This window comes from Cyprinodon tularosa, unplaced genomic scaffold, assembly GCF_016077235.1.
Source record: "Cyprinodon tularosa strain WSP-4 unplaced genomic scaffold, ASM1607723v1 ctg364, whole genome shotgun sequence".
Taxonomy (NCBI): Eukaryota; Metazoa; Chordata; class Actinopteri; order Cyprinodontiformes; family Cyprinodontidae; genus Cyprinodon; species Cyprinodon tularosa.
The window spans coordinates 197,102-218,507 of record NW_024039079.1 but is presented as its reverse complement, the minus strand read 5'-3'; the positions used below and the strand labels follow the sequence as shown (position 1 = coordinate 218,507).

At 38.3% G+C, this 21,406-nt stretch overlaps 2 protein-coding genes across 5 annotated transcripts in view; one reads left to right on the top strand and one right to left on the bottom strand.

Moving 5' to 3' along the window:
• Nucleotides 1-1,542, top strand: part of LOC119790451 (macrophage mannose receptor 1-like) — a 28,202-nt gene extending 26,660 nt beyond the window's left edge. The window contains exons 32-33 of the mRNA XM_038295975.1: nt 1,069-1,098; nt 1,186-1,542. Of these exons, the coding sequence (XP_038151903.1) occupies nt 1,069-1,098; nt 1,186-1,451 (296 nt within the window). The 3' untranslated portion in view covers nt 1,452-1,542. The remainder of the gene's footprint in view (nt 1-1,068; nt 1,099-1,185) is intronic.
• Nucleotides 1,543-13,563: 12,021 nt separating this feature from the next.
• Nucleotides 13,564-21,406, bottom strand: part of LOC119790442 (voltage-dependent L-type calcium channel subunit beta-2-like) — a 34,392-nt gene continuing 26,549 nt past the window's right edge. For all 4 annotated transcript variants that reach the window (XM_038295956.1, XM_038295958.1, XM_038295957.1 and 1 more), the window contains 4 exons: nt 20,018-20,169; nt 19,792-19,887; nt 16,406-16,579; nt 13,564-15,191 (listed from right to left, as the gene is read on the bottom strand). In XM_038295956.1, the coding sequence (XP_038151884.1) occupies nt 14,511-15,191; nt 16,406-16,579; nt 19,792-19,887; nt 20,018-20,169 (1,103 nt within the window). In that variant the 3' untranslated portion in view covers nt 13,564-14,510. The remainder of the gene's footprint in view (nt 15,192-16,405; nt 16,580-19,791; nt 19,888-20,017; nt 20,170-21,406) is intronic.

Sequence of the window (21,406 nt, the reverse complement as noted above, 5' to 3'; positions counted from 1 at the left end):
CGGTATTTTTAAGGTGGACTTCCACATAAAAATATACTAAAACTACTTTTTTACCCACTTATCACAGCAAATATAGCAAATCCACTCTCTGTCATTGAACGCAGGAACAGCAGAACTAACAGATGCATCTCCAAGGGAATCATTTCAATTACCTGTAGAGGAAGGAGCCCATGAAAACTAAGGAAGACTAATAATTGCATGTAGTCAAACCAATTGCATGCAATCAAACCAATGGAAACAATCTAACCAAAAACTAACAAGAATGGTTCAAAATATACTAAGAACAGACAAAACTAAGAAATCTAACCTAAAAGGAAGTAACTAATTTAGAAAAACCTTATAAATAATAATAAACACAAAAGTTAACAAGGTATGTCAAGCCCATGCAAAAAAATGAAAACCTAGGGACACAATGAAACAAGCACTATAGAAACCCTAAAACTAACACATCAGAATCATGACAGATTAATCATATTTTAATTTTAATATTATTTTTTGATATTATTGTTGCTCTTCAGTTCACAAGTAATAAACTTTTGTACATGCTTTTAGAATTTAAACATCAAAGGTTCTGTCTTTATGATATTTTGAAACAGGATATTTATGCTGTATAAAAGGACATATAGGTGCACATAGAACATATTTAAAATAATTGAAAATGAATGCTTCCTGTATTTAATATTTTTCTTTTCCATGTATCTATCTTGTTGTTTGGATTTTTTACATTAACAGATTTAATTGATATATTACATTTGTGAGTAAACTAACTATTTAAATGTTTTAATGATAAGTAGATATAAAAGTGGAAATCTCCATTTTAGAAAGTGCAAGCTCTCTATAATTTTAGAAAAAGGATGTAAGTCTTTTCCAGCTATATTAGATCATCTGAAAAAAAAAAACAGGAAAAACCCGAATAGCATTTTATACACAGTTTAAAAAACATTGATGATATTGATCTTCTTCATTTAGTTTTGTAACAATTGTTTATAACTCTGGTGTTTAAACTGATTAAACTGAAAATGATTTTTAATTTGTGTACTTTTGGATTATGTCCACTTTTCTTTACAGTATTACCACCAGTGTCATCATCAGTACCAAGTATGTCATTCTTTTTCCAAATTCAGTATTCAATATTTGGCCAAATTATCTTTTGTTTCTCCTTAATTACTCTCTCAATTTTTACAGGTGTTGACAAACCTCTTGAAGGTCGGGTTCACCCAGGTTTAATAGCTGCGCTAGTCATTGCTGGGACTGCAGTGGTAGCTGGCTTTGCCCTCTTCCTGTTCAAGAAGTCTGGCCGTCATATAGCACCCATATCACTCCCTGGAGGCTTAACTGCCTTTGACAACCCACTTTTTAGGAACACCGGGTTGCAGCCAGATTTGGTAGATCGTAAAAAACTGGTGGGGGATGCAGATGAAGATAATACTCAGCCTGTGATAACTATATAATTAAAGAATAGAAAAATAGTAAGAACATACATAACAATAACATGTAGCATTGCTAAAACTGTTGCAATTTCTGTAAATGTTTTTATGGAAAAAAAGGTCCTAAAACTTTTGTAACACCATGGGTTCTCTGGATCTGAAAGCTGATTTGCTGCCCCTCAGGCAGCGCTGTTTCACAGGGGCTTGACTCGCAAACCTCTACTAACCCCAGCTCTGCTGGGGGAAGCCCAAAGTGTTCCCAGGGCAGCCAAGAGACATTGTCGCTCCATCAGCAACATATCAAATTTAAGTTGTCTCTGATTAAATGTTCATTGTAAAATACATTTAGATGACATGTTATGAACTGGCATCTCATAAAAAATACTAAGTTCAATATAAATGGAATCAAATCAGTTCAAATTGAATCAAATCTGGAGCAGAGTGTTTTCAGTTCCTCATCTCTGAAAGCATGCCTGGGAAACGACATGACACAGCTTCACAAAGCCTCTGATGCACTGCTTCCACATCCAGAGGAACTGAGGGGTAAGAATGCTAGACAAAAAGGGAAGTGCTACGTGTCTTAAAACAAAAGGTCCCAATACAAGTTATGATAAAACAATTTTGCATAATAGAAGTGATTTATCTTCAAAAAAGACATTTTGAACACTGTACAAAAGGTTGCAAGCAAAAGAAGAAAAGAACAGTTTTGTTGACACAAAGCCATTATACACAACAAATTATTTTAAACCTAAATTATTCATAGCCCTGGCATATTCAGATTAAAACTATTATCAAAACAACTCAATATTTATCTCTGATTGAAAATGGTATAAACCCCTCTGTGAATATAAAACATATAAATATTAAAAACTATCAAAAAATTTGTTACTTGGTTACAATGTAATAAAAGCAATGCATCAGAAATGTATTATATACTGCAGTAAAAAACTGATTGAAAAGTATCTTTCCATTAGTATTTTTAAAAATTAATCATCCTTGATAAGATAAAGTTGTAATGCCCATTTCTTAGTTTTAAGTCTAGACTACAGTGTCTTAAACTGATCTTAGCTTTCAAAAATTTAAACTAGATATTTTGAAGTGTGTGCTTCTTCAAGATGTATATTCAATAAAAAAGTTTTATATTTAAAATATTATGATTTTTTTTCATTGAGAATGTTGCTTTTTAAAGTTTAATTCTAAAATGGAAATCTTCGTAATAAAAATATCAATCCTTCTTCTCTCTCTCGCTCTCTCTCTCTCTCTCTATATATATATATATATATATGTGTGTTATACATTTATGTTATACATTTATGTCTTACCAATTACATTGTTTTATAAGTGTTATTAATATGTAACATATGTAATTGAGTTTCCTTGAGCTGTCAGTTTGAATATTGCTGAAAATAAATTAGAAAACTTTGTTGTGCACTTTACTGTGAAATGGAGTTCAACTGAATAAACTGATTACTCACCTTCATCCGCCTATGATACTGTACAGGCAATCAGTTTTGAACCACGCCTCCACAAAAGCCAATCAGCATCCAGAGTTCATCTTAAAAGGCATCTGGTCCACAACCTGTCTGCTACCTAGTGCGCAGGCTGTGGTTGTGCTGTATCTGACTTCATTCAGGTGACCCTGTTTCAAACCACCTCCAGCCCCTCCTCCACCATCGTAGCTAAGACAGTTTCAGCTAAAGGAGTTTCATTCCTCCTAGACTCTTATTTTCTACATCTCATTTTAACTGGTCCGGCAGAAGACCGCCATGTTGAACCTGGTTGTGCCAGAGGTTTCTTCCCAATGGGGAGTGTTGGGTTCAGAAAATGTAGGTTTAAATGTATCAGTTTTTGTTTTTTTTTTCCACTTATACATATCCCTTGCAATGCAAACATCTGCAAAAAACAGTTATTTTATGACAGTCAGCATTCTGAAAAATCCTCTTTTGCAATAATTACACAAGAATTTGTGTTAACTGAAGGACAGGGATTCGTTTTTCTTCTTTTTTTCAAACTGCACTTTACACATCAAATCACATATTGACTAGTATCCTGTAGATTCTACAGAATGATAAACTTCACTGGGCATTGGCATTGGCAGAGAAACTGGCATATGGATTAAAATTCAACAGTAAAACAGATAAAAATAGGAAAATACTAAGTACGAACTATGTGGATGTGAAGATGTAACATACGGCAGAATGGGTTGTTGGCTGTTTCAGAAACTCTTTAATTTCGGGCAAAAGTTCCAAAAAGCTTTCAAAGAACCTGCCACGGCTCAGCCACCTGACGTCGGTGTGCAGCAGCAGATCAGTGTGGTCTGCACCTGCCTCCTTGAGCTGTGCACTGTTGGGAGCTGGAGAAATTCCACCTTTCTCCAGCAGAGTCCGCCGTGGATCCTCTGAGGGAGCCTCATGCACAGCTGCAGCTCGTCAAGATCATCAGAGGATCCACTACTTAAGCTGTCTTCAGACCTTGCCTCAACGCCGCAGTGTTGTTCCAGTTGGTCAGCGCTTAAGCCTAGATCCTCAGAGTAATTCTATGACTTTTGAATCCAGCTTGGATTCTAACCCCTGTGTCTGTTTTCCAGGAAACCTGTGCCTCCTCTGTGAAAGCTCTGGAAGAGCTAACCTGCCGAGCCGACCCTCTGAGCCAAACCTGAAGACTCACAGAGAACCCCCAAGCAGCTCTGGACTAGAGCTGGGAATCCCAAAGCCAAGGTCTGTTCAAACTAGACGTGAGACGCTGAAGCAGCTAACGGACTCTGCTTATGAACTCTTCTCCAGAACCAACAGAGACTCTCCCAAGACAAACCTCAAGAACCCTCAAGGTACAATCAGTAGCATCCGGAAATCAAACCACTGTTGGCTACGCTAACTGAACTGTCTCTCACGCAGACTCCAGTGAACCTGAACCCAGGCCCCGAACCAGAACCCGTACATTCTGTGTGTTTGTGCATCAATAAAACTGTTAAACTTTTATCCTTGTGTCCGTCAGTGGTGTTCTGCATTCTTGGGTCGCTTCCAGTGAACCCATCATGACAGAACACTGCGGCCTAACTCAAGGCCCAGCAGATCACCTCACCCGTCGACTGGAGGAGCAGGATGCCCAGATTCAGGGACAAACTCAAACGCTCCGTGAGTTATACCGTCTAGTTGACTCTCATAACCAAATGCTACAGAGCTGTGCTAATTATCTGAACAGCGCTAATGCTGTATCACAACCATTTCCGGGTCCAGTTCCTCCTCCGAGGTCACCGGAAGTGACGTCTTCAGAGTTCCGCCCTAGTCTCCCTGAAAATTTTTCTGGCAACATGAAAGATTGCAAGGGATTTTTATTTCAATGCCGGTTAATTTTTCAGAACTCCCCTGGCTGTTTTTCCACGGATTTCAAGAAGATAACGTTCATTCTCTCTCAGTTAACAGGAAGAGCCTTGGAATGGGCTCAGGCAAGATTTTCTGCTGACGACAGCCTAAATTGTTACTACTCTGACTTCATTTCTGAATTTACCCAGGTTTTCAACCAAGAAACTGACCAAACTATTGATTCGAGAGCTCTTTTCACTCTTAAACAGGGAAACTCTTCGGTGGCTGAATTCTCGATTAACTTCCGGGTTAAAGCGGCAGCTTCCGGATGGAACCAAAGTGCCTTGAAAGGAGCCTTTTTTATGGCATTAAACGAGCACATTAAAGATGAACTCGCAACCCTCGACGAACCAGCTACCCTCGAAGAGTTAATTCGCCTCTCCATCAGATTAGATAATAGAATACGAGCCAGAAACAGTTCCAGGAAGCAGAGTACACTTTATTCTGCCTCACATAACGTGACTGTTTGTTCTCCCTCTAGAGAGCAGCTGCCCGTACAGAGGTCTAAGCCCCAGTCTCTACCGCTGCCCGTTCAAGCCTCTCATTCGGGCGAAGGAGATGTAGAACCCATGCAGGTGGGACACACCAGGCTCACTCCAGAGGAGAGACAAAGGCGTTTGTTAAGCAAGCTATGTATCTACTGTGGTGAGAGTGGTCACTTCATTGCTGCCTGCCCGGCTCAGTCAAAAGCCAAATAAACTCTAAGAAATCTCCTCAATTGTTGCTGCCTGCCACGCTTTTCTGCGCTAGTCTTTCCTTCTCTGCCTTCATCGACTCAGGCTGTGAATGTAACCTAATCGATTCTAACCTCGTCCAGCAACTCCAAATCGAAACTATTCCGCTGACTCAGCCTCTCAGAGTATCCGCTATTGACGGAAGAAGACTCCATCAAGTCACCCATCAAACTCAGCCCCTTGAGCTACTTCTGTCAGGTAACCACCAAGAAACTATCTCATTTTTTGTTTTTCCTTCTGCATGTTCCCCGCTGGTGCTCGGCTTCCAATGGTTGGAGAAGCATAATCCGCACATAAACTGGGCCAAACGTCACCTGGAATCATGGTCCATCTCATGCCACGAAACATGCCTGCGTTCAGCTGCTCCCTTGGTGGGCTCTCCTAGAGGTGGGGGGGAGATGGACTCTCCTGACCTTTCTTCAGTTCCTCCTGAGTACCATGATCTCGCCCCTGTTTTCAGTAAGGTCAGTGCGATGTCCCTACCTCCACATAGACCATACGATTGCGCCATTGAACTGTTACCTGGTGCTCCCTTACCTAGCAGTAGACTGTATAACATTTCCAAGCCCGAAAGGGAAACTATGGAGAAGTACATCAACGAATCATTAGCTGCTGAAATTATTCGCCCTTCATCTTCTCCATTGGGCGCCGGGTTCTTCTTCGTAGGAAAAAAGGATGGTTCCCTGAGACCCTGTATTGACTATCGAGGTTTGAATCAGATCACTATTAAAAACAAATACCCACTGCCTCTTCTCGCCTCTGCTTTTGAGCCCGTACAGGGTGCAACTGTTTTTTCTAAACTGGATTTAAGAAATGCCTATCATCTCCTTAGGATCCGTGAAGGCGACGAGTGGAAAACTGCCTTCAAGACACCCTTGGGCCAATTCGAATATCTGGTTATGCCTTTTGGACTAACCAACGCTCCAGCCTGCTTCCAGGCCCTTGTTAACGATGTTCTCAGAGACTTTCTCAACGTTTTTGTTTTTGTGTACATTGATGACATTCTCATTTACTCCAAGAACCTCGACGAACATAAAAGACATGTCCGTCTTGTTTTACAGAGACTGCTGGAGAACAAGCTGTTCGTGAAAGCTGAGAAGTGCGAATTTCATCAACCTTCAGTCACCTTTTTGGGGTTTGTGCTCGAGGGCGGCCAGGTAAAACCATCTGAGGACAAGATCAAGGCAGTTTTAGACTGGCCTGTTCCGGAAAACCGCAAACAACTCCAAAGGTTTTTGGGTTTTGCTAACTTCTATCGTCGTTTTATCAGAAACTACAGCCAGACCGCCCTTCCTTTAACTTCATTGACATCTATCAATTGCAGCTTTCAGTGGACTCCTGAGGCTCAAGCAGCATTTGATAAATTGAAGTCATTGTTTTCCAGAGCTCCAGTCCTCATACAACCTGATCCTTCCAAACAATTTATCCTAGAGGTGGATTCTTCAGATTCCGGTGTTGAAGCAGTCCTTTCCCAGAGACTGGACTCAGATCAGAAAATACACCCCTGTGCTTTCTTCTCCCGTAGGCTTTCCAGCGCTGAGCAAAATTATGATGTGGGTGATCGAGAACTACTGGCCATTAAACTTGCACTGGAGGAATGGAGGCATTGGCTGGAGGGAGCTGAGCACCCGGTTCTTGTATGGACAGACCACAAGAACCTAGCTCACATCCAGTCTACTAAGCAAGCTAACCCTCGCCAATCCAGGTGGTCAATCTTCTTTTCTCGATTTAACTTAATCATCTCCTACAGACCCGGATCCAAGAACGTGAAGCCCGATTCTCTCTCTCGTCTCTTCTCCGTCAATCAGCCCGAGACACCTGAACCAATCCTTCCGGCTTCATGCACTGTTGGAGTGGTCAACTGGGAGATAACTGACCTCATCAACTCAGCCCTGGCCACTGAACTCGATCCAGGTAACGGCCCGTCTAATCGATCTTATGTTCCATCATCTGTCAGGTCCCGTCTCATCCAGTGGATGCACGCCGCCAAATTCTCCGCTCATCCTGGAGTCAGCCGAACAGTAGCCCTCATCTCCAGACGCTTCTGGTGGCCCACTCTCCACAGGGACGTGAGGGAGTATGTGTTGGCTTGCCCCACATGCGCCCGTAACAAAGCCTCACACCAACCTCCTTCTGGCCTGCTTCAACCGCTTCCTGTTCCCTCGCGCCCCTGGTCCCATATCGCCATCGATTTCGTCACCGGCCTTCCTATCTCTCGAGGTATGTCCACCATATTCACCATTGTTGACCGCTTCTTGAAATCTTGCCATCTTATTCCCCTCAGAAAACTTCCCACGGCCTTCCAGACTGCCCAGCTTCTTATTAAACATGTGTTTCGGTTACACGGCATCCCCCAAGAGATCCTCTCGGACAGAGGCCCGCAGTTCATCTCCCAGGTCTGGAAGGCATTCTGTTCCGCTCTCGGCTGCAAACCCTCTCTCACCTCTGGTTACCACCCCCAATCGAATGGTCAGACTGAACGCATGAATCAACAATTGGAAACCACCCTTCGCTGCCTTACATCCAACAACCCCGTGGATTGGAGCCAATTTCTGCCGTGGATCGAATACGCCCATAACTCCCTCAAATCTGCATCCACTGGACAATCCCCATTTCAGGTTAGTCTCGGCTATCAACCACCTCTTTTTCCTGCAGACGAGAGAGAGATTTCGGTGCAGTCCGTAGACCATCACATCCGCCGTTGTCAAAGGATCTGGAGGGAAACCATTGCCACTCTCAACCAGTCGTCAGAAGCAACTAAGCGCTTCGCCGACGCCCGGAGACGTCCCGCCCCCGAGTATGCCGTGGGTCAGGAGATATGGCTGTCCACTCGAGACATCCCCCTCAATCTCCCAGATTCATCGGCCCCTACAGAATCACTCGAGTCATCAACCCTTCAGCCGTCCGTCTCCAGCTACCTCAGTCCCTCCGGATCCACCCCACCTTCCACGTGTCCCAGATCAAGCCTGTCTCCTCGAGCCCTCATCATGACATGCACGGAATAAACGCCTCTGAAAAGTCCTGGCCCAAACAGGACAAGCGATCTTCATCGCAACGTCCATGACATGCTTCATATTTAAAATATTGCTGTTGTTGATGAATGATGCAGTGGTAGCTCAAAAAATCCGGGAAAGTTTCAGACCGCTTGAACAGAGCAACAAATCCAGCAGTGCGCCCAACCATAGATGGAGCCCCATCAGTTGTGATAGATGTCATTATCTCATTATCTCTTCAAATTCCTCTTCGCACTTTAGAGTCCCTGGTAACAACCTAGCAACCGTGACAAACCATGCCTAGCAATCAGCATGCATAAAAAAAGGTTCCCTGCATACTTTTTATTTTTCATTTTATTGTTATGAAAATACACATTGGCCTCTCTTGAACAATAATTGGATTAGTGTTTTTTACATTTTTTTATTTTTTTTTTTGTCAGCCATAAATAGGTTAACATTGTAAAACTTCTACATTTTTAGTCAATGTATAGGCTAAGAGATTTTTTTACCTTCTAAAAACTGGCAGATTCAGAGGATCATAATAAATATCTTCTGTGTGATCTTGGTGCTTCTTTTTAAAAGTCTGGAAAGTATTCCAGATTTATGTGCGTGGTAAAATTTATAGTTTTACGTATTGTGTTTTTTTGTTGCTTTTTTTTAACTTTTATATATGGAGAAGTTTTTTTTAGTGCTGAACTCACACATTTTGTAGATCTATTGGAAAATCCATAACTTTTATCTATTTAAGTGAATTTGGAGCAATTGACCCTCTATTTCAAAGAACTGTTTTAAAACAATTTCTCTTTTCAGATTCAGTATTTTAACTTACCAACAAAGTCAATGGTTTTTGCCTAATTAAACACGGTACTCTGTGCCGACATACACTTGACAACTTAAAAACAACGGCTGATCCCCAGAGTGAGTAAAGGCCTGGGAGATGAGTTCAAGGAAAAGTTTATGGAGTAAAGTTTGTATCTATGATTATGATTAAAATCATAAGCTCCAAAGTTGGGAATAAAATAATTAAACTGCACTCGCCCTTCAAGGCCAAGAGCTTTGCATGGAGCTTATAGTACATAACACAGCTGTATTCTCGAAAACAGATGGACCTAATGCCCTTCGCCTACAGAGGTAGGAAACTCTCTTGTCTTCTATCAATGTAACATATTACCAGGATCTCACAGCATCTAACTGTAAATTTTCACAATAAATATCTGTATTTTTACATTACAAGACTGTATTACAATATTTGCAATATAATACTATAATTGAGTATTCTACTGTGAAATTGATGCTTGCACAATAGATTACTGTAAACATTATTTTTCACAAACTTCACAACATTTTAGTGTAGTGTTTTTCCGGTAAAATACTATAATCACACCATCCTTTGTAATAAAGAATTAGCTTAGAGTAAAATTATACTTACCTGAATTGCTTGTTTGTAATCAGATTTGGCTTTCAGTGAAAGTCGTTCTGACAGCGATGCCAGAATCTAAAATGCTGCTAATACTGCTCAAAGCGCTGGTATCAGTACGGAGCTCAGGTACCAATCCTATATCTAATATATTGATATTCTATGTGCTACTTTCTGCTATTTAAGAGGGATGAAGAAAACTGATCACCCGGGTTTAAGGATCCTTTTGTTGCTCAAAAAGTAATCTTATTATTGGCAGCTATTGCCTGTGTTTCTCAAAACTGCAGCCACATACTCTAAGAAGTTTTGCTTGTTACTGGGATTGCAGTGGGGCAGGCATTGCATTTGCTCTCTAAGCCTGGTCATCACTTACTCTCTGGAATTCCTGAATGGCTATCCTCCTTTAACAATCCGCTTTTCAACTGTAAAAGTTTGGATTTTGTGAGCCGTAAAAGAGAGCAGATGAAGAGAGCACTCAGACCTGTGACAACTATACAACTTAAAAAAATAAAATGAAACAATATTAAGCTAATGAAAATATTTTCCTGGTCAGGATTAGTTGTTCTTGAACACAAGTTCAATTATTTGATGTATATTGTCTGAAAAGTTGGACAAAGTGAAGGAAATAATTGGTAAAAAGATGTCAAGAATACAGACCATGTAGCCTGACGATGTACTACTTTTTCATCTTTTCTGTGTATTCTAGATTTGAATACTATACTATATATTGTATAATATGTTCTAATGATTGTTAACACTGGAGCGCATATCTGTCAAAAGTAATTTCTGAATGCTTTACAAATGTAAATAACGAAAAATAAATTGTTAATTCAATGCACCTACATTCACAGAGTAGGGTCCACCAAATGATGTAAGAAGTCCTCAATGTTCCCTTTATTTAGATAACAAGGCCATTATGAAGTATATACAAATGCATAGATTGTATTCAAGCAATATGTTTTCTCACAATAAAATGCATAGATTATCCCGCATACAACTGAGACCACAAAGTTAGTCATGCTTCCAAACGGAGCAAATGCAATACAGGAGACAGGTTTAAACATTTCCAAAGCTAGAACTGAAAATGCAATTCTTTTTTTCCCCTTCAGAATTATACACATTAAAAATAATTTAGGTTGTATTATTTAAAACAAATAGATAATCCAACATGCAACGATGAGTGAAATATTTTAATAGAACACACACTTAAAATGAGTTGATGTACTAATCATTCGAATTAAAGACTTAATTGTTTTTTTCAAGTTCATTTATTGTCAAAATTTTGAAATGTCAAAAGTTAAACCCAGTTTAAACTAAAGATTAAAGTTAACTGCTTTGTTTAAATGTGTTCCTATATATTATCATCTATTTCTCATTGATTAAATATGTCAAACTCTTTACATGACTAAGTGTTTTTGATTTTACAATAGAGGGGAAAGTAATGATCTTCCATGGTTGATGATTGATGTCATTTAAAGTTACAAAAGTTATTTGAAATGTCATATTTTATAAAGTATAAAAACTGCTAAATAAAAAGGATATACAAGTTTAGCTGTTTAGTAATTTCCATTAAGTTAAAATTAAGAAATAACATTTTCTACAATAAGTAAGAAAAAGGAACTACAAAAAAAGAAAAAAAGTTGGGGATAGCCGCTATGTAAGTAGACATAATAATGTGAAATGCTTTTCAGAGAACTTCAAGAAAAAAAGGGTATTTTCTTTTAAGACTAAGATATAAATTTAGATTCTTCTCAGCAGTGACGCACTACAATTGCTTTTAGGAACTGAGTTTTTCCACATCATTTGCCTCATCTCTTACCTCTGTCTCTGGATCTACAGTACCGTAATTCACAAAGCATTTAGCATGGAAGGTGACACAATGCCAACTTGTGTATCAATTCCAATAAGTGTTTGGATAATCAATAATAAAAATGGAGGAGTACAAACCTATTATTACTGCACCTTTGGCCACAAGCAGCAGTAGGCACAGAAGTGGAACAGCAAAATAGAAATACAGGGATCTCTGAAAGCATTAAGGGACCCCTAAAGTTTCTGTACGGCATCAAAATGGGGGAAAAAATTAGGGATCCAAATTTTCATTCAGTATTCTCTGTCAATATCAAAGCACAACTAAATAGACGGGCATACATTTAAAACAAAGACAGCTACATTTTATGCAGGGTTTTAAAAATATATAATTGAAGATTATTGAAATCATGCTATATGAGAGGCACTCCTTAGTCAAAAAAAATGTTTGATTTCTGCTTTCACTTCATAATACTATGTTGCATGAACTTCCAGTGTTCACATCAGGGGCCACTGGAATGAAAAAGTGTGCTGCTTTTATTCCAAAAGTCGGTAGGAATAAATTCCGAGAACTTGTAGTGTTTAAAAATTCAAATGCATAAAACCACATTTGTGATGTAGGTATTCTCGTCTTACATCCTAGTTTGTGTAATTGGAGGCAGCCACATGGTCTTTCAGTCCCTGCCTATTGTGCATGTATAGGGATGCCGATTGTGCCTATTAATATATTAATGCACATGTCCTTTGTGCATGTTTTTATGTTCAGATACAAAAAGCATAATTCCTCCTTTATGAAAATGAGTTGCATAAAGATATTTTTGATATCCCATAGGGCTGGCATGACTTATGGCTGACTGTGACATACCTGCACTGTCAACCAACTCCCACTTAAAAGCTTCAGAATTAAAGGAATAGTACACCCAAAACATGATTAGCCTTCATTTTCTACTCACCCCCATGCTGAACAACACTCTGGAGTACTTTTTTGATATCTCAAATGCATCTGGAGATCTGGGAGGCTTCTTGCTGTCTGCTGACATTCAAATAATGGAGGTCTATGGTGACCGAGACAGAAAGGTCCATAAAAGTCCACAAAAAACGTGTCAATATTCCTCCATACTGCTCGTCCAATGTATTCCAAGTGTCCTGAGTGGGTAGCATCCAGAATTTACTCGAAACGAAGTCATTTAGAATGTTTTTAGAGCATAAACAGTAGTGTATAGGATTTCCTGAAAGCGCGCACATGCGCGCTCACGACGCTACGGAAGCCGGCAGACCACACCAGCGCATTCAGCTCGGCAAAGAACTCATGCTCTTCCTCAACACTGAAGTCCTCAGACATTTTTCTTTCGTTGTTTCTTTCTTTGCACAGGTAAACAGCACATTTCTTCTTCTACGCTTGCATTATTGGCAGAGCAGACGCTGAATGCGCACTTTCATCTGGTTTGGTCTGCCGGCTTCCGTAGCGTCGTGAACGCGCATGTGTGTGCTTTCAGGAAATCCTATACACTACTGTTTATGCTCTAAAAACATTCTAAATGACTTTGTTTCGAGTAAATTCTGGATGCTACCCACTCAGGACACTTGGAATACATTGGACGAGCAGTATGGAGGAATATTGACACGTTTTTTGTGGACTTTGTTGGACCTTTCTGTCTCGGTCACCATAGACCTCCATTATTTGAATGTCAGCAGACAGCAAGAAGCCTCCCAGATCTCCAGATGCATTTGAGATATCAAAAAAGTACTCCAGAGTGTTGTTCAGCATGGGGGTGAGTAGAAAATGAAGGCTAATCATGTTTTGGGTGTACTATTCCTTTAAGGAACTCCAGTAAAGTAAGAAACTTAACTGCCACCAGCAATGCATGATTCTTCTTGGTTTTTATTTGTAATGCAAGGGAGCAGCTTCATTTAGAGCTCGACAATAATTGCCTTGGATAATCAAAAAAGGGAAAATGCCATGCATCATCATGTAGCATTGATGATGTCATCAAAAAATTTCAATGCTATAGTTATATAGTTATATGTAACTTAATGCAGCAATTTATGAACATGTGCGATTGTCTACACCTTGTCTCTCATATAGAAAGCATCATCTGTCTGGTTTGGAGTACCAATTCATTCTCATTTAGAATGGAAGTGCCCCTCCGACAATTTGCAAGCATCTATGATCCTTAGCACTGTGTCCATTTTCATCTACACCTGAAAAAGACATAAAATCTTTTCAGTTTACATGTTATTGAAGCTGCTTTCATATGGAGCTAGAAGTGTCAATATCCACAAACACACAGCACTCCTTAGTTAATAACTGAATGGCATCAAATCATATCAGGCCCAATATTGGCATGAATTTCCTCCCACTAACTTAACGATGATTCTTGTACATCTCAACTTATGCACTAGATGGATAATTCGTACATGAGGCCCTTGATGTAAACATTTCCAGAGATCTTACTAGGAACCTGCAGAATCCAATGCTTTTACTTTATAGAAATTGAGATGGATGTGGGTAATACCTAATCAAAATGCATGAAAAATGTATTATTAATACTTTGGCAAAGGATAGCACTGACACACCATACATGTTGTGAATTAGGATGAAGGATAAAATATATGAAGCTTGGGGAATGTTTGTCCAAAGCTGTCTGTAAAGTGTAAAAAACAATTAACCAATATAAAAAAAATGCCTGAAATCCTGACTATGTTTTAATTATGAGGGTATTATAAAGCAAACAGCATTGAAATGTGCATTTATTTGAAGTAAAAACAAGTCACTCGTCCCTGTGAGAATCTTTGTGCCGCTGACGGGCATCTCTCTCTCTAACTCGATCCCTATCTCTGTCCCTGTGTTTGTGTCTTTCTCTGTCTCGATCTCGGCTCTGATGGTGGTAGTTGTGATGATTGTGCACAGGATAGAGATCTGGGTGGTGAGTCCGTGTAGGAATATGTTGGTGATGCATTTGATATCGGTTGCGATCGTTGTGCTCCTGCTCATAGCTGTCTCTGTCATGTAGCTGACCACGATGCCGCTGATGATGATGGTGATGGTGGTGGTTGCTACTCTGATGGTTATGGCTACGGTGGTTATAGTGTATCTCCTCTTCCTCACTAACACCCTCAAACACCACTTCTTCCATTTCATCCCCCCTCTCCTTAGGCAGGTGTCTCGTTGGGGGCCTCTGACTGTGATCTCTGCCTGACTTAATATTCACACTACCAGATATTTGCTGGGTGTGGCTGTGGTGCTCTGTCCGGCGGTGGTGGTGGTGCTGGTGATGGATGTGTTGGGTTCTTTTAGGTTCTGTCCTCAAAAGTTGCTCCTCTTCTTCCTTCTTTAGATCTTCCTCAACTTTGTCTTCTTGATCTGGGGCTGATGGAGGCTCCTTGTCTGGGTGGTTCTCACGTGAACCTTTCCTCTTGGGGACAGCTGACTTCTTACTCTTTTGCTCCTCCTTGGAAGAAAATGAACACTTTAATTTCAATTAACTATTGATGAAACATTTATACAATACTCAAACTCTGCTCACAGGAAGCACAACATAATTGAACAACATGAGGGAGATGAGTACAAATGTTGAAAATGAAAAAATGGAAAATAAATTTTTTTATCTCGAAATGCTAATTTTTTATTTTATTTTTTTTTTTCAATAATCAATTTCAGCTGATAACCATTTTGAGAGTTCTGGCAACCAACTCTTACCAGCATGAATTCCCCCACAGGCCTTGGCTAAACTGAGTTTTGCCCGTCTTTCCCAAGTGTTCGCCATTGGTAACTATTAAACTACTTTGCATGGACCATTTACAGATATATTTCGGCATTTATAGTGCTGAACAGATAGAGCCATAATGTACATTTACTGCAATGCACAATCAAATTATTTATTTACAGTAATTTATAAATATAGAATATGTGTAGCTGTGGAGCTTAACACCAAACAACATTATAACTATACATACACTAATAATTTATGAATACTGTATACTGTATGTATAGTAATACTTAGTATACATACAGTATAATATTGCTAAATTCTATTGTTACTATTGACATTATTTTTGTACTTAAGGATTTCACATACATTTAAGGTAATAATGAAAGAAAACACAGAGAACCATTGATCTTAACATGTCATCACTATTTTAGAATATTTTATAGAAAGCTCGGCTACCTTTTGATTGCTTTCTACTTTTAATTATTTCACACTTTTTAAACTTAAGTTGTAACTTGTTTTATTTCTTATCCAATTCAATAACTATTATGGTCCAGAATTTGCAGGCATCATACAAAGTTATGTAAGTAAGGCTCAATACTTGTCAAACCTTTTTTACCAATACTAAAATAATAGAACTACAGTGGTAGTTAAATAACTCTCACTCACCAGTTATTGGCCTATTTCATTTCTTCTTCAACTTTGCATAGTAGTAGGATGAGAAAATATGAAAATGTTAGATGGTTTGCTGGAAACAAGTACAAATGAAGCAGAAAAAAGTAATATGATAACAAAAGGTATGTGTGTATAAAAGAGGGTTGTTTTTTTTTAAGATGTATTCAAATATATAGACATCACATGAATGAGATGAAATTCAATGAGATGAGATTCAGTGTGAGGGAGATTTTAAATAGAACTTTAGAAATATCAGCGTTCTAAACTATAATGATATGCACCGGTACAATTGTTGGAGTTGCAGGCAGAGTGTTCTCAGCCAGCTGTGCAACAAGTGCATTGGCAGGCTCCATCTCTGGTGGATGTGTGGCTCTCCAGTAGGATTCAAGGTAATCAGCAATGTGCTCACAGGCATCAGACAGCTGGTTCTCGTCCAAGATGACATCAAACATTTCCTAGAGACAATAAAAAAATTGAGAGAAATTAAGTCAAATCTGGAGATTTGCAGTGGCATGCATTGACAATTTGGGGAGAAGTGTTCAAGTGGGAAAGAAAGGCACCTTTTGTGGCCCGTGGAGCCCCTGGATGCCTTAATAGTATAAGATTTATTACATACGTCATGTATATATATGCTGGTGAAGATTGCAATTCCTGACATTTTGAATAAAAATAAAAAAAAGGTTCCAGGTTGGGAAACGAAACATCTTCAAACTTGGAAACAACGTCCAGTGGATTGTTTTTAATTTCCTTTTTTTTTGTCATGTATATATCAATTTTAATCATTACCCCAATACTCACAGAGGCAGATGTTTAACAATGTTCAACACATTACAGGTTGGTTTCTCGAAAAGCTTTATACTGGCAATAAAGCAACAGAGTTTAAATTAGTCTCTACAATATAAATAACAATGTGAACTATATAAGCAAATTTGAAAATAACAAATTCAAAAACATGGGAATTAACCTGACCTTTTTTCTTGGGGTGGGGTGGTCGGGGGGGTGGGGGGTCTATCAGATTTAAAAATACATACAGAAATAAATAAATAAGCATACAATTAATTGCCCCCCAAACTACAATAAACAAATAAATGTAGGTAGAAATTTAATTATACAGTGAGACATGAACGTATATATCTCTTTATATTAGCTTCTTTAGTTATTCGCCTTTGTAATAATTACCTTATTTATTTATTGTCCATATAATCTTCAACTTTATTTATTAATCACATATTTTTTTTCTGTATTTATTTTTAAATGTGGTAGAGATGGTTCTCCATATGCTATGAGACTTACAGTAAATAAATATTATCATTACTGTTTTCTTTAAAGGTGCAACATTGTTGGTGTCATGTCTTGAAGCATATATTTTGATTACAGATTGATTGGGACTATAGACAGATTACAAAGTAGATCTTACAACTTACTAGTAGCCTTTAAGCGGAGCTTTTAGAAGTTGAATGTTACACTTTCATAAAACTAGATTTTTTTTTTCCATTAAAACACTGAATTTAATGTGTTTGTAACAAAGCAGGCTGCTGTAACAAATTTAGCAGGAAGCTCGTTACTCATCTTCATAAACATGAGTACCGAGCAACTTTTTTTAAAGCTTAAAGGTAAAGTGGGGGAATTTCATGAATTTTTGAAAAAACTCGCTCTCTCCAAAAGAGTTGCTGTTTCCATCGCTCATTTTTTTTCCCAGCTTTTTTTATTGTCATTACACTGTCACAAGTACAGAGCAACCACATGACGTCTCTGCATTTGACCCATCCCTTTGGGAAGCAGTGGGCTGCTATTGTGTGGTGCCCGGGGTTAAGGGTCTAAGGGAGTGGGGCTGGAACTCAGAACCTCTGAATTCCAAGCTCAATGGCCTAACCATAAGGCCACACTCCCCTTCAACATGCTTACTTTCCAAAAGAAGATTAGCAATTTTTCCACTGCGTCGGACTCACCAGTGTTATGCCGATAAATACCTGCCTGGCAAGAATTACCTCCTCTCTCGCACACAGATAAGAAAACATATTTAAATACTAATAATTAAAAAAGGAACTATAAAACATATTCATGATATTTTCATATTTATTATGCATGGATGTCCTAAAATTGAAAGTTGGTCGACAAAAAATGCAGAGAAATTCCTGGCTGCTGAGAAGTAGCCTACGTCCCCTGTCGCAGGAGAGTATTGCCCTAAACTCTCATCCATTGATGAGAAGACAGATTGAAATATGAATGAAAAAGGAAACTTTTAAACATATTCTTAATTATTTGTCAGAAATAATACAGTGAACCCTCCTTTATCGCGGGGGTTACGTTCCAAAAAGAACCCGTGATAGGTGAAATCCGTGAAGTAGAAACCTTTATTTTTTTTACAGTTATTATACAATGAAATACTCCATACAACATTGAAATCAAGGAACAAAAACTTTTTACAGGCCCAAGCATTTGTTTAACAAATAAAAGTAGCCTACGGTATAAACGTTGTTGTTGTCTGTTTTTTTTGTTTTTTTTTTACAAATAACTACTGTACTGTGCTGTAAAATAATATAGTTATAAATAAATAAGTAATAATTTTAATCATCAATACGAAATGAAGGGTTAATATTGCGGGGATCAGCCCCGCCCCGCCGTGACGGATTGGAACGGGAGAAAATGAAAAATGATAATGAAAAAAAATACAAAGTACAGTAGGACAAATAGTGACTGACGTGTACAGTACAGTACAGTATTTCATTGCTGTTCTGACGGAGCCCCTGCAGGTGTGTTTTTTGGAGAGAAGAACATAGTTATCGGTAGTTGTTGTCGCTCTTTTTTCTTCTGGGCCAAAAGATCCTTATAAACCGACATGCCACCATTGATATGTTTGACAATAAAGTTTAACAATGCATGATGCAAATCCGTGAAGCAGTGAGACCGTGAAAAGTGAACCGCGTTATAGCAAGGGTTGACTGTATAGAATGGTGTTGATAGCAAAATCGGGAAATGCCATATGCTGAACAGAGAATATATTCACCATATATTCACTGACTGTAGCACATCAACTGAAACGTGTTTCCATACAAGTAAAAATTTTATTTATCTGTGCTCCAAAACTCTCAATGTTGGGGCATTAATAAATAAGAAATATAAAAACCATAAGAATATGTTTAAAAGTTCCCTTTTTGTTAATATTTTAATCTGTTTTCTCACCAGTGTGCGAGAAGGGAAGTTATGCCTGGCAGCTAGGTATTTCTCAGCATAGGGTTAGCTGAACATAGGGAAGAACATGTAGGATGGCCCTACATGAACATATCACCAGAATGATTGACAATTAAGAGGACCAATTATTTTGATGATCCACCTGGAGAAAGGACATTCTCCACTATGTTCTTTCTCCGGATGTGTCGGATTAAATAACTTTAATCTTAAAACGTGACTACAGCAAAGTCTGGTCCATTGGTGGATCAGTTGGTCTGACAAAAGGCTTTCATATCACTGCATTTTACTACATTTTATGTTACATAAATTTTAATTATTTATAAGACTTGGCCTCCATCTGTTCCTACATAGTTCAGAAAGGTATTAGAAAGAATGTTTCTTTTTGCACTGTACATTACTTTCATTGATTTGCATCTCTTATAGCGCAAAACAAAGCAGTTGTAACTCTTTCAGATTTCCAGCAGATGTCACTCACAGGTGGACACTGGGCCAGCTTATCTGCTGCCACAAGTTGAACATTAAGATGTTTGGTTTGAGACTTCCCTCTTGTCTTGATCAGTCTGGTCAGCACCTTCACAACACATATAGAGTATAACATAAACAGAAAGGATTAAAATAGGACATTTCTTAAAGAAAAGTAGCAAAAAAATGCATAGATTTAGATAATGTAATTTTATTAGGTAGTGAATGATGTAACATACTTTTGGTGAGGAAATCTTCACATATACAAGGATTGGTGCAAGGGAGGTCTTGGACACCTGTATTGGGTGGTTAATTGTGTCTGCATCCAAAATTACAAGTTGCATGCTCCGGGCCAGCTCAAATATACGCTCCACCTCTCCTTGGATCTGAGCTACAAAGACAGAAAATGTAATCTGTAAAGACTGCGAAACAAGCAGCCAAAACCCAAAGGAAACTTTTAGATACTGCAGCACATAATTAAGATGATCATTCAATAGAACAGGATTTTTTTATGTTTTATTCTTACACTTTATTTTATCCTCTTAATTGAGAAGAAAAATAATTTTCTTAAACTGCTATAAAAATAAAACAATTATAATCCTTAAAGGTTACTTCCCTCTTTCTTTTAAATTCTTAATGCCCTAGCATTGAAGTTGATTTATACTGATATCACTCTTTGTTTAAAAAAAAATGAATGAAGCAATACAACTTTTCCATTTTCTATACGATACCAATACTGTAGCTTTAAGTATTGACGGTTTCGATATTGACCTAAAAAGATAACAGCATAAATATCACATACTATTATTACTGCTTTTTTTTTTCAAGTGAAATGTTAGGAATGATATAAACTCAGACATTAGTCAACAACAGGTCAGTTAATATGTCAGATTAACTGACCTATTTATTGTTAACTAACGGGTTACATAAACTTTAAATAGAAGCGGAGTCTATCTATGGGCTGGCTTATATCTGAGATTTTAGATGCAAGCTGGGAAAGTTCATCATTCGATTTTAGCCTGATATCAATACTAAAGCAAGATCTCCCAAATATTAAATTTGTTTCAACTCAATCCATCACATACCCTAGCTTCACTATAATAAGCAAAATGTGTTTTTATCTTTAAGTTTCTATTTCCTTTTCCATCACATCATATTATTTTTACATAATATCTTAAACAAATTCTAAACGAAGCAAATAACAGATGATACCTTAAAGTGAGAACAAAATTTATAGGCAGCATTCAACAAAAGCTTTGCAATAAAATGTTGCAGCTTTTTTGTTGTTGTTTTTAAATGTAATACTTCCCATCAACAAAGGTAAATGAGTCAAGCTTTCTTGAATTCAGGGGAGGAGTAATATCCAATCGTGGCCACTAGAGGGAGCGCATTGAAGGACTTCCAGTTTCTAGACTACCTGACGTATCTGACAACCCACTCACACCAAACCACTTCACTAGACTTTAGGTATAACTTTCAAAATGATGAAAGTCTCTTTCTTTGTTTTTTTTACTATCAATAAAGCAGGAGGAGAGAATGGGTTGCAGCAGCTGATAAGGTAAGAACAGGCAGAACGGGAAGGAGGTGGAGCTGTCATAAACACAAGGACAACCAGTGCTTTCAGTCGT